This window comes from Rutilus rutilus, assembly GCF_951802725.1.
Source record: "Rutilus rutilus genome assembly, chromosome: 10".
In the NCBI taxonomy this organism is placed as follows: Eukaryota; Metazoa; Chordata; class Actinopteri; order Cypriniformes; family Leuciscidae; genus Rutilus; species Rutilus rutilus.
Window position 1 is genome coordinate 3,457,862 of NC_140215.1, and position 12,651 is coordinate 3,470,512.

Consider the following 12,651-nt stretch of genomic DNA (forward strand, 5'->3'; position numbering starts at 1 on the left):
CATTCACTCCCATTATAAAGCTTGGATTAGCCAGGACATTTTTCAATATAACTCTGATTAATTTTGTCTGAAAGAAGAATGTCATGTACACCTTAGGATGGCTTGAGGGTGAGTAAAATCATTTTCATTTTTGGGTGAACTATCCCTTTAAGTGCAATCAATTTCTAAAATGACAATAATCGTGATTAATAAGCCTTTAACCATTACAGTGCAGCGCTAATCTTGATATTTGTCTGCGTTTTCTCCAGAAATGAAAGTTAGGGTGGTACTCACGGCTGACAGAGCTTGACCAGGTCGTGGTCGGTGGTGTTTGGCGGTAACCCACGAATGTAGAGGTTAGTTTTACTGAGCTGCTCCCAGCCGGCCGTGCTGCTGCTGCTGCTGCTGTGATTGGTGCTGCTGTTGGTCCCGGGACTGGGCGGAGCCATCGGGTGGGAGGCGGGGCCAACGGGGGGCTGGTGGGGGGGACACAAAACAAAGCTAAAGTCAGAGTGGAACAAGGTTACAGAAAGAAAGCAGGGAAGCGAAAAGTAGAAAATATTACTCGAAAATAGCCTAGGCAGGAGAAGTACTGTATATTGGACAGAAAGAAGCACAACAACTAATCCAGCAAACGTATGAGCATCACTGAACTTACTTAAGCTGGACTGTGATGCTATTTTCTTCTAGAAACAAACATTATTTTCACTTTAAAGCTGCTTTGAAACAATCTGTATTGTAAAAGGTGCTATAGAAATAAAGACTTGACTACTGACTAGTGGCATTTTCCCAAATTTTTAACAGAATTAAACGCAAAACAGCTGAAATGTGTAATTATTTGATGTTAAAATGCTTCCTCTGTTTTCCTTTTTTGAGAAACGATTCCAGAAACACGATTTCACTCCTAATGAGTCCAACTGATAAACCAGGCACACATTTACGTTTGTTAGTGTGAATTGTTGGGACTTTGGGACACACCTTGTGAAGTAAACCGGGACGTCTGGTCATCCTATTATAAGTTACGAGATGAACAAGACTGTCAAAGAGCCGCCCAAACCTTCGTCACACACTCATTATAAAGACTGAGGAGGAAGTTAAACAACCTGTAATTTAGGTTTGCTTATACAGTGTTTAACATGACTACACCCTCCTTAAATTAAAATAATTTCATTATTTAGTCACCCTCACGTCGTTTCAAACCTGAATGCGGATACTTTAATGCTATTCAGACTTTTAAACAAAATATTGGTCTATTTTGATTTTGAAGTGGTGTACTCTCAGCTACTTTGAACACATTTTTACCATGTTTATATCCATTATGTGGTTTTCTTAATGCAATCTCAGTGTTGAAAATGTAAAAATGTTTCCAGTTTAGGCCCATTAACATTTGTAGAGATGTATTTGGCCGGGAAAAAAAGAAAATAATTTTAAGGCCGACATCAATAAGATATTTTTCTTACAAAAACGCATCGCTTCGCTTCAGAAGTTATAAATATGGATATTTTTATTACAAAAAGGCCTTTATTAACCCCCTGGAGTCGTATGGATTACTTTTATGATGTATTGATGTGCTTTTTGGGCTTCAAAAACTATTCACTACCATTATAAAGCTTGGAAGAGCCAGAATAATTTTTTTTATCTAACTCTGATTGTGTTTGGCTGAAAGATGAAAGTCATATACACCTAGGATGACTTGAGGGTCAGTAAATTATTCATTTTTTCATTCATTCAATCATTCATTCGTTTCAGTAATCACTATTATTAATGCTGTCCAAAAGAGAAGGTACTAGCTTGCTTTTACAACCCCAACAAAGAGTAACTCCAAGTCTAATCTCCAAGAGCAAACAAATGCAAAACAGGAAAGCAATGTCGTAGCTCTGATAAAACAGGACCTAAAGGAAGCATGTTTACAAAGATGTTGGGAATTTTATGTTGGGAAGAATTTCGGCAACAGTGCATGGGTGCAAATCTTTGTCAAGTTAAGATGGCTCATGCTCACATTTCGTAAAGATTGCAAAACATGTCAAATATAAAACATGTCTGTTTCTGATTCACCAATAGAATAAGTTTGGTTTTGCATATGCTTTTCAACTTAAGCAGGAGATGCATCAATGCATTGATTTCTCCCTCCAACTCACTAGTGTACAGGATCTCCGAATCTCCTCAGCTCAAATGCTACACTGCTCATGTTTGTCAGTACTAAGATGAGTATCTGGCAGCGCTGTGATCCATATCTGCAGTGCAGTCTCTTCTACTTCAGAAAGCAGTTGTCAGCATAAAGTGGGTCCACAGGGGCCGGAAGCTCTGACCTAGGAGCAAAGCTGTCGGAGAGGACGCTTCGAGAATCTAAAAGGAAGTGAATGCGGCACAAGAGGCCGAAGGGCGAGCGCTGAACGTTTCTATGTGCTGAAGCCTTTTTGTAAGAGCTTGATATGTGCAGATGTACGACAGACCCAAAAGCGCTTCGTTTTATCTCTGATATTCAGTGCAGGTGAATCGTGCTCGTTGCATTGAACGTCTACAACAATTTCAAGAGGATCACAAGGAATTATTTATTTCTACGGTAAAATATCTGTCATATTTGCATGCATGAAATCAATGCATGGGTTGCCTAGTAATTGGTGGCTAAGTTTGCAATATTCAAAATGTCCGCCCCGCTTACCCCATTTAAGCAAGTGACTTAAATTTTGACAATAAATTCACACTCCTCATGCCGAACGAGAACCAAACAGCACCTTAATGAGGAGCTAATATGAAGGTTGGCGTTTACTCACAACGCTTTCCTGAAGGTATAATCCCCGGGAAAAGCACTTGAGTCTTTCTCTGCAGTTCTGAGAAACATGTAAACGCAAGCATAAGTTTTAATAAATTTTGTGAAAAAAAAAAAAAAAAAAAAAAGAGGCAATTTTTGATAAAAGGCAGTTTAAAATTTTAGTTGTGTAAAAAAATTAAAAATCATAAGTTTTAATAAATTGAGCGAAAAAAAAAAAGAGGCAATTTTTTATGCAATAGAAGTGTACAGGAATGAAGGAGGATGCTATGTACTATTCTCATTTAAAATAAATAAAATCTACAGCAGTCTATATATATACTCCAGTGAAGCTGCAAAAGACTTGATTTAGCGAAAGAAAGTCATACCTTTGGAAATAGCTTTTATATGCAAAATTTAAATAGAGATTTAAATATAATATCTACCAAGCCAAAGACTGATATTAAAGGGTTAGTTCACCCAAAAATTAAAATTCTGTCAGTAATTACTCACCCTCATGTTGTTCCAACCCCGTAAGACTTTCGTTCATCTTTGGAACACAAATTAAGATATTTTTGATGAAATCTGAGTGCTGTCTCACTCCTCCACAGGCTTATGGACACTATAACTTGCTGGCCCAGAAAATGTATTAAAGACATCGTTAATATAGTCCAAGTGGCTCCAGTGGCTCAATCTTAAGTTTATAAAGCGACGAGAATACTTTTTGTGCGCAAAAACAAAATAAATAACGACTTTATTCCACTATTCATTTCATTCTCTCTCTGTGCCTTGAGTTAGTTTACGTAGTCACCACGCATCACACACATGACCAGCATCGCCCAATAGTGAGCCTACGTGGTGACGTGTAACACAGACGCGCTGCGCAAAAACACTACGTCAACTCACTCGAGGCACAGAGAGAGAATGAAATGAATAGTGGAATAAAGTCGTTATTTATTTTGTTTTTGCGCACAAAAAGTATTCTCGTCGCTTTATAAACTTAAGATTGAGCCACTGGAGTCACTTGGACTATATTAACGATGTATTTAATACATTTTCTGGGCCAGCAAGTTTTAGTCACCTAGAAGCCTATGGAGGAGTGATCCAGCTCTCAGATTTCATCAAAAATATCTTAATTTGTGTTCTGAAGATGAACGAAGGTCTTACGGGGTTGGAACAACATGAGGGAGAGTAATTACTGACAGAATTTCCATTTTTGGGTGAACTAACCCTTTAAGTTACTTGACTTTTTAATATTCAGCACAATTAGGCCTGTCGCGATAGTCGATAAGTCAATTAATCGCACGATAAAAATAAATGAGCTCGATAATTTTTCCGGCCGCGATAATTCCATTTGCATGCTTGTTTGTTTTCCTCGTCTCTCTCTCTCAGTCTCTACCAAAGAGACTGGATGACCACTCTCGGTTCTTTAGCGTATAGGAGGAGTGAACTCTCTTGTCAGTCACATGGTCTTTGTGTGGGAAAGCGCCGGCGGGACTGTTTGCGGCGACTGCCGGGAGAGAGAGAAGACGCTAGTTGTGAGTTGCGACAGCGAGCCCGATCACATGAAAATGCGTATCTATACCACGAATGTTATTTCTCGTGCCATTTATACGCCAAAAATAGTTTTTGCATGCATATGATACGCTCTTTATGGCGTGTAATACGCACGCACTCCTCACCCCTAATCCTAACCAAGTATTTTCAGTGCGTAGCATATACACGCAATAAAGCGCGTCTCCGTCTTCTCGACAGTACACAATCACTTGACAAAGTAACAGGAGGACAAAGTAACAGGAGTAACAGTGCAAAATTGTGCGATATGGCTTGTTGAGGCTTTTTTTTGTTTTGTTTACAAAGGTCCTAACTGTCAGTTTTGCCTGTTATGGAATGTATCACTATTTATGCCTAATGTCTAAAGCCTAATGTTTAATATTTTTTGAAGTGCAATTTTGTTTACATCCATTTTTTTATTAACAGACATTTATTTTGTTAACAGACACTAAAGGTGATGATACACAGGGCAACTTTTTGAGCAATGTTGCTGGGCAATGTTGCCGTCAACGGGCAACCAGATGAGACACAGGGACCACGACCGATCTAAATTATCCAGATAGAAATTTATTGCCCATTTTCAATGGGAAAGTGCCCAAACAACAATCTCTCGGCAAGATTGCCCAGCAACATTGCTCAAAAAGTTGCCCTGTGTATCATCACCTTAAGAGTCCATTGCTTTTATTGTTTTTGGTTGTTTTGTTCATTTTTTGGGATATTTAAAATGTTTTCCGTTTTCAATGTTTAATATTCTTTAGAAATAAAAGTTTATAGATCGTTGAAAAGGTGTACCTGCATTATTATGCCATTATAATTATATTAAATGAAAATGGTCTCAGAACGACAATATTATCGTTTATCGCGATAATATCTTTATCGTCCAGCAAAATTTGTTATCGTGACAGGCCTAAGCACAATCAAAAAAAAAAAGAAGAGTTTTTTGGTTCTTACAGATGCAATAAAGATATTTTTGGTCATAATAGTGGTGAAAGTGTTGCGGTTTATCATGCATGATTTATTTTGTACACATGCTAGATAAAAGGGATGGAATACATGAACTAGGTATAATAAAAATTCTACTACACAAAATATCAGAAAGTTTGAAAGAATCTTTGTACAGTGAAAACTGGACCTTCGGATTGATTTCTCAAATATAGACGTAAATGTCACAAGGATCCATTCGAAAACTTCATAATCAGAACCCAAATGTGAGGCGCATTGAAAATCTTTTGGGAATTTCTGAACGGGCTGCGGATCTGTTGAGGTCAATGCTTTGCTGGCTTCATTCTCCGCACTATAAAAGAGTTCTTGTGTGGTAAAGACATCACTTCCGTCCTGTTTTGTATGGACACAGATGTTCTGTGCTGTGGAGGTCTTCCTGCTCAAGTGCCCTCGCAGTTCAACTGTGATTATCCCGCTCGCTCTTTTGTGGAAGTAACAAGGAGGAGGAAGCGTTGGGAATCTCTGGTATGCAGCAGTGACACAGTTGACTGGATGAGCTTCAAGACTGGAGCGGAAAACTGTTCCCATTCTGCCTTTCTGCTCCAACATTAAAACTAACAGAAAGTTCATTGTGAGAACACATTCCTTTTTGTTTTACATGATAGTGCACATGATTTTATTTCACGCGTCACATGACCAAAAAACACCAATGAGGAACTAATCTAAAGGCTGGTTTTTAGTAGCCTAAACGTTTTCCTGTCGGTATAATTACCAGAAAAAGGCATTAATCTTCCACTTCTGTCTTGTCTGCAGTCTAGAGACCCATTTGAACACACTAAGTGTAACGCAATGCTATGTCATTGTTACATGTTACATGTAATTTCTGTAGTAATAGCGATAAATTATGCATAATTACTAACCCTAAACCAAACCCTAATCCTAACCCTAAAGCAAGTACATGTAGTTCATTATTATTACTCAGTACTTAAATGTATAATTACACTGTAATACTGACACCTTAAAATAAAGGGTTACACCTTATTTTAAGGTGTCTTTGTTACACTGTAATTGTACATTTAAGTACTGAGTGACATTAAGTAACTATATGTACTTACTATAGGGTTAGGATTAGGATTAGGTTTTGGTTTAGGGTTAGTTACATGTAATTATGCATAATTTATCGTTATTACTATAGTAACTACATGTAACATATGTAAACTGTAAAATAAAGTGTTACCAAATAAAGTGTATCCAAATTATGCAATAATATGTATTTGCATATGCAACAATCTTAGCATGAATTCTGAAGGTACCGTTCCGATTCAAAATAAAGCCTATGTTTCTGTTTCTGTGTTATGAAAATGTAATAAAAAAAAAGTTTATATGTAGAACACTGCAAGTTTCTGAAAACATGAACATGTACTGTAACATGACTTATTGGAGGAAAGTCATTCAAGAAACCAGCTTTAAAAAAATGATCTGCATTATGTTATTAATATGCAAATGAACTTTAATTTGAGAGTAAAAGTTCAACTCTCATATAATAGCATACATTGTTTGTACTGGATATGAGGCGTAGATGTCAAATACAATTTTGGGAATAGTGCTACGGGCTTATTAAGATGGTTATTATTTCATGCTATGCTGTCACTGAGCACTTCTGTTTACTTCTATTAGTATTATTTCCGCTTTGACTCACATTTAACGAAACAATTCACCCAAAAATGACCTTACCTCCGAGCCACTTGGGCCATCTTCCATGATAAAAGTAGTCTCTATGATTTATGCACTATATTTTGATAGCATTTTGCAAAAAAATAGACTGAAATTTAAGTCAAGCACTCTCAAAACTCTCAAAACATACGTATGAACCACTTTTATGATGAATTTGGTCTTTTTTGGAGTGTGACAATATAAAAAAACACTGTACTTGGAAAACACAAATTCAGATGGACATGAGAATGAGTCAAATAATTTTGGGTGAACTGTCCCTTTAAAGGTGCAGTGAGCGATTCCTGGTAAACGCTGTTGATATTTGAAGTCACCAAAACAAACACGCCCCTACCCACAAAGGATCACATCCTGATCCTGATGCCTCCACCCCCATATTCATATTCATATTCAACAATGGTGAAATCTGCCGATGTGCCTGATGTCATCAATAAGTAAAAGCAATTTGTGTTACTATGATAATTTAGGTCGAATGTCTAATTGATATTTAGCCCCTCTACTCCTTTCGATGGCAAAGTCATCCCTTCCATCCAAAACAAACAAACATGGTTTTCAAGAACAGGTCCCTAATATATTACAAATGTGACAAGATTAAAGGGTCATAGTGATCACTAAAAGGGGAACCGAAAGAAAAGCCATATATTAGGAGGGTTATCTCACTTTTCGGACAGGAGCCGATGCTTGAAATGGGCGATGGAGGAGGTTTAGACGTTCCAGGCTTATAATAATAATAATGATAATAATAATAATATCATGAGTGGACGCCCCTTACTCCTGATTGGCTCACTCTCTCTCCTACCCTCTCATGAGTGGACATGCCCCTTACTGCTGATTGGCTCACTCTCTCTCCTCCCCTATCATGAGTGACACGCCCCTTGCTGCTGATTGGCTCACTCTCTATCCTCCCCTTTCATGAGAGGACACACCCCTTACTGCTGATTGGGTCACTCTCTCTCCTCCCCTCTCATGAGTGGACACGCCCCTTACTGCTGATTGGCTCACTCTCTCTCCTCCCCTCTCATGAGTGGACACGCCCCCTACTGCTGATTGGCTCACTCTCTCTCTCCTCCCCTATATGAGTGGACACGCCCCTTACTGCTGATTGGCTCACTCTCTCTCCTCCCCTCTCATGAGTGGACACGCCCCTTACTGCTGATTGGCTACATGTGTGTTTCGGTGCTCGGTCCGATCAACTTTTCAATGGCGTTTTTCAAAAATTGCTTCCTGCACCTTTAATTCCCCCACAAAGGCAGAGACAGCAGTGAAAATCCCCAAGATTGGCAGGTGCTGAAAAGCACAGATCTGAGCTCCATGAAATCCAGTAGTGCCGAACAAAATATCATTTCATTAAAGGTCTACACAACAAAGACAGCATTTAGGGGTCAGGATAGAGTCAATGTCCTATTGAAATGGCCTGGAAACCCTTTGGCCGCTCTTTATGCCATTGTCCAATGCAGCTGCGTAAAGGCGAAACCACAAGACTGGATAAATAAGACAAGCTCGAGTTTAAAAAGAAGGCGGTGGATTATTAAAGGTCACTAAATCTGCCATGATATGAATTCCTCCAACACTACCGATACTGAACATTTAACAGGGCAATTAAAGCTTCTCTTTCCATCAATGGCATGTTTTAACTTCTGAAATTAGGCAGCAAAGTCTCTTTGTGTTCAGGTGTTTTAGTCCAATTTAAATGCATGCTTTCACATGGTTTCTGGCTTAAAGGCATAAGGAACAACAACTTTACACAATCAACAACAAGCAACCAATCCTATGCATTTTAATGCCTAATTAAGTCACACCAAAGTTCATTCTCAAGTTTAAATGAAGTTCAAGTTTTCTAACACAATACCAAAGTAAAAAGCACATCCGGTCACTCTATTTCTCCATTCAAGTCGTGCTTTTGGAGCTTAATGGAAATGTAACAAGCTAAAGGAAGGCTTTCTTTGTTTGTGTCAGTGAAAAAAAAAGAAAAAGGGGTGGTTAAAATACTATCCAATATGACATAACAGAATATTGCTTTTGCTTTGTTCCTGTACGGCTGTTTCTGAGAAGGCACTGCCTCTCCGGCCTTGGGAAATAAAGCGCCCCTGGTTTCTACTTCAGTTGAAAATAAACTCATCATCCTGTAAAGCACAATGACTTTATGCTATTAGTCAAGTGTTCTGAGCGGATCCACTGGAAAACAGCACAGTTAGTCACGTTGCCGGTCAAGCGGGAAGTCCTTGAAGCGTGCTAATCTCTTTAAATGCTCGCAGGATGAATAGTTTTAGCAGAATCACATCCTATTCATGCAAACATAAAGTAGCTTTTATTTTTCGAATTAAGAAACATACATCGGACAGCACAACAAACGCGCACTTTCCAAGAAAACAGGACCTCAAAAACAAAACGCTCATCTGATCTTTGCATTGGAGAAACAGGAAATGAGGCGCAAAACAAGTGGACAAAGAACATCTTTGAGGGACGAGAAACCAGTGTTTCCCCTCGAAGGTCCTCCGGCCCTGACTGAAACACACACATTCCCAGAGCGGAACGGGCTTTTCTGAGGAACTCAAAGCTTGTTTTGTATCTCGCATCTGTTTGACCATTCAGCTCTGCGGGGAGAGACTGGCTTCTTATCAGAGAACCGCAGACCTAGTCAGCCCATCATATCCGTGCTGGAAATACACTGACGACTTCCAGTAAACCGGCCTCACCCTGCGAGAGATCCCGCTCGGCTGCTGAACGGGCCTATGAATATATGCATAATCCTCTTGAGCGCATATACCAAGCCCTTCCTCTTCCGAGCCTCCTTCCTCTTCTATCAAGAGGTCAATCTCTTCCGCTGATAAATCAAATTGCATCATTAGGAGACGCAATAAAAGCATGCGATTCGCAACAAGGCGACTCCAAACAGCGACACTATCTGATCCCAACATGATGCGCTGATGTGACAAGGTCACCTAAACCGATCTACACCGACCGCAAAGAGTTACGGATCACATGAAACACATCTGACCCCGAAATCAGATTAGAAACAGAATTTAATTAAAAGGCATTGTGATTTTATTTTATTTTCATGGGAAGTGAAGACTACCAAAATTCTCATTACCGTAATGCAGACATTTGACTTTTCAGTGTTTCTTCCCAATTCCCATTATTCTTTAATTGTGAGTAATGTGATATGTTAATGTTTTGATGCATTACAGTAAAAAACAATAATAATCATTTAAATTAGTTAAAACATATAATTGCATAAAATAGAAATAAATAAATGCTCTCTCTCTCTGTCTATATATATATATATATATATATATATAGTTCTTTAATTGTGAGTAAATGTGATATGTTAATGTTTTGATGCATTACAGTAAAAAACAATAATAATCATTTAAATTAGTTAAAACATATAATTGCATAAAATAGAAATAAATAAATGCTCTCTCTCTCTCTGTCTATATATATATATATATATATATATATATATATATATATAGTTCTTTAATTGTGAGTAATGTGATATGTTAATGTTTTGATGCATTACAGTAAAAAACAATAATAATCATTTAAATTAGTTAAAACATATAATTGCATAAAATAGAAATAAATAAATGCTCTCTCTCTCTGTCTATATATATATATAGTTCTTTAATTGTGAGTAAATGTGATATGTTAATGTTTTGATGCATTACAGTAAAAAACAATAATAATCATTTAAATTAGTTAAAACATATAATTGCATAAAATAGAAATAAATAAATGCTCTCTCTCTCTGTCTATATATATATATAGTTCTTTAATTGTGAGTAATGTGATATGTTAATGTTTTGATGCATTACAGTAAAAAACAATAATAATCATTTAAATTAGTTAAAACATATAATTGCATAAAATAGAAATAAATAAATGCTCTCTCTCTCTGTCTATATATATATATAGTTCTTTAATTGTGAGTAATGTGATATGTTAATGTTTTGATGCATTACAGTAAAAAACAATAATAATCATTTAAATTAGTTAAAACATATAATTGCATAAAATAGAAATAAATATAAATGTTCTCTCTCTCTCGCTCTCTCTCTCTCTGGCATTAAAGTAATGAGAATTTGAGAGGGAATTGTCATGAAAATTGGTCACATTCTTTATGCAAAAGCTGAAATATGACTTTTCTTTGCAGGTTTCACCCCAAAAAGACGTTAAAACCGCACTTCAAAGAACATGTAACTATGAGGGCCACAATTAAAGTCAAAGAAGATTTTTTTTTTATTTTTTTTTACCCATTTACAATTATGTGACGTCCTCACTTGGGCCAGAATTTGCAAAATATCATCCTCAACAACCGAGGGATTAATCCATTTCCATCATTTTCTTTATGCACAATCTACAAAAAAGGCTGGAATATGACTTGGACGTGTTCAAGATAGGTGGTGCGTGTGAAATGCATGGGATGAGATTAGAGAAGGCTTTAACGAACAGTGTCAATATGAGAGAACACACAAGGTGCATTAATTCAGCACTGTGACTTTTGACCATTACAGGCCGGTAAAGTAGATTAACCACTGAAACCAAACACACAAACACACACACACACACACACACACACACACATCAGAGCAGGCAGGGCTGTGAATGTATATTCCCATCAGAGGAAAATGCAGTGACGTACATGAGACACGTAAAAACTTGTTCAAATAGAGGCCTATTTTTAAACTCGTGGGACGGGTTTGATTGAGGGGGGTGTATTAAAATTGTGAATGAGTCGATGCAGTAACACAATAAAATTAAAAGCTAACACAACAAAAACACACCCATCAGAGGCGAGCATTTGATTGGAAGGGCACGAATGACAGCTATTCTTTATGGATTAGTTTCATGGAAGTGCTGCTTTCGGACACTATCAGTCTTTCATCCGTCGAGTCCTGCCTGGATTAAAATGTATTTTGGTTATTAATATTATAACTACAACAATAAAAGTGCAAAATGCACCATAACAGTTTCCACAAACACATACACACACTCCAAAGCCACACTTTGGGCCACAATTAAAGTGAAATAAGAGGTTTACCTGTTTACGATTATACGACGTCCTCACTGTGTGTCCAGAATTTGCAAAAATCATCCTCAACAACCGAATATCCCCTTGACTGGATGAATAAATGTCTACCAAATGCTTCTATCTCGTACGCTCTTGCCTATCCAGGAGGGTAGAAGTTGTGTTTGTGGCTCTATAAACCATAGAGACCGAGCAGTGCTGTCATATAGTCTCACTTACAGACGTGTCTTTAAGACCGAATCGTCGCATAGGGGGAGAAATGTTAAGTCTTGCGGAAGGAGAGGCATATATCCCACGAACGCTCGGTGTAGTCGGCTTGCCCAGCCCGTCTGTTTCGCTCAGTTCATTGATCTGCGGTGACTTCTCCACAAAACTACACCTCCCACTATGGAAGAAACCACTGCGCTCTCTTTAAAGGGGGGGAAGATGTGCACACAAACGAAGCTTACAAGCCTCACAAACAGCCTCTTCACTCGGATAACAATGCAGATTGCATGTGAAGTGTGCATGCGTGCATTTACATGCATTATGTACAGTGCACAACAGCCCAGTTTCGGAGCGAGGGGATTTGACATTACACTCACCCCCCCTTTGCTTGCTCTTGGTTTCCTTTGGCTCACATACTTCACATTCCTGAGTGAGGCCATCAGGTTTTGTGGTTTTA

The 12,651-nt window shown here is 38.0% G+C and overlaps 1 protein-coding gene across 3 annotated transcripts in view; it reads right to left on the bottom strand.

Moving 5' to 3' along the window:
- rbms1b (RNA binding motif, single stranded interacting protein 1b) overlaps positions 1-12,651 on the bottom strand; it is an 80,244-nt gene that overhangs the window by 50,667 nt on the left and 16,926 nt on the right. For 2 of the 3 annotated variants that reach the window (XM_084420464.1, XM_084420465.1), the window contains exon 2: positions 274-455. In XM_084420464.1, coding sequence (XP_084276590.1) covers positions 274-455 — 182 coding nt within the window. Of the gene's footprint in view, positions 1-273; positions 456-11,999; positions 12,343-12,651 lie in introns of those variants that run through there. The other variant, XM_084420466.1, reaches the window with a different exon arrangement.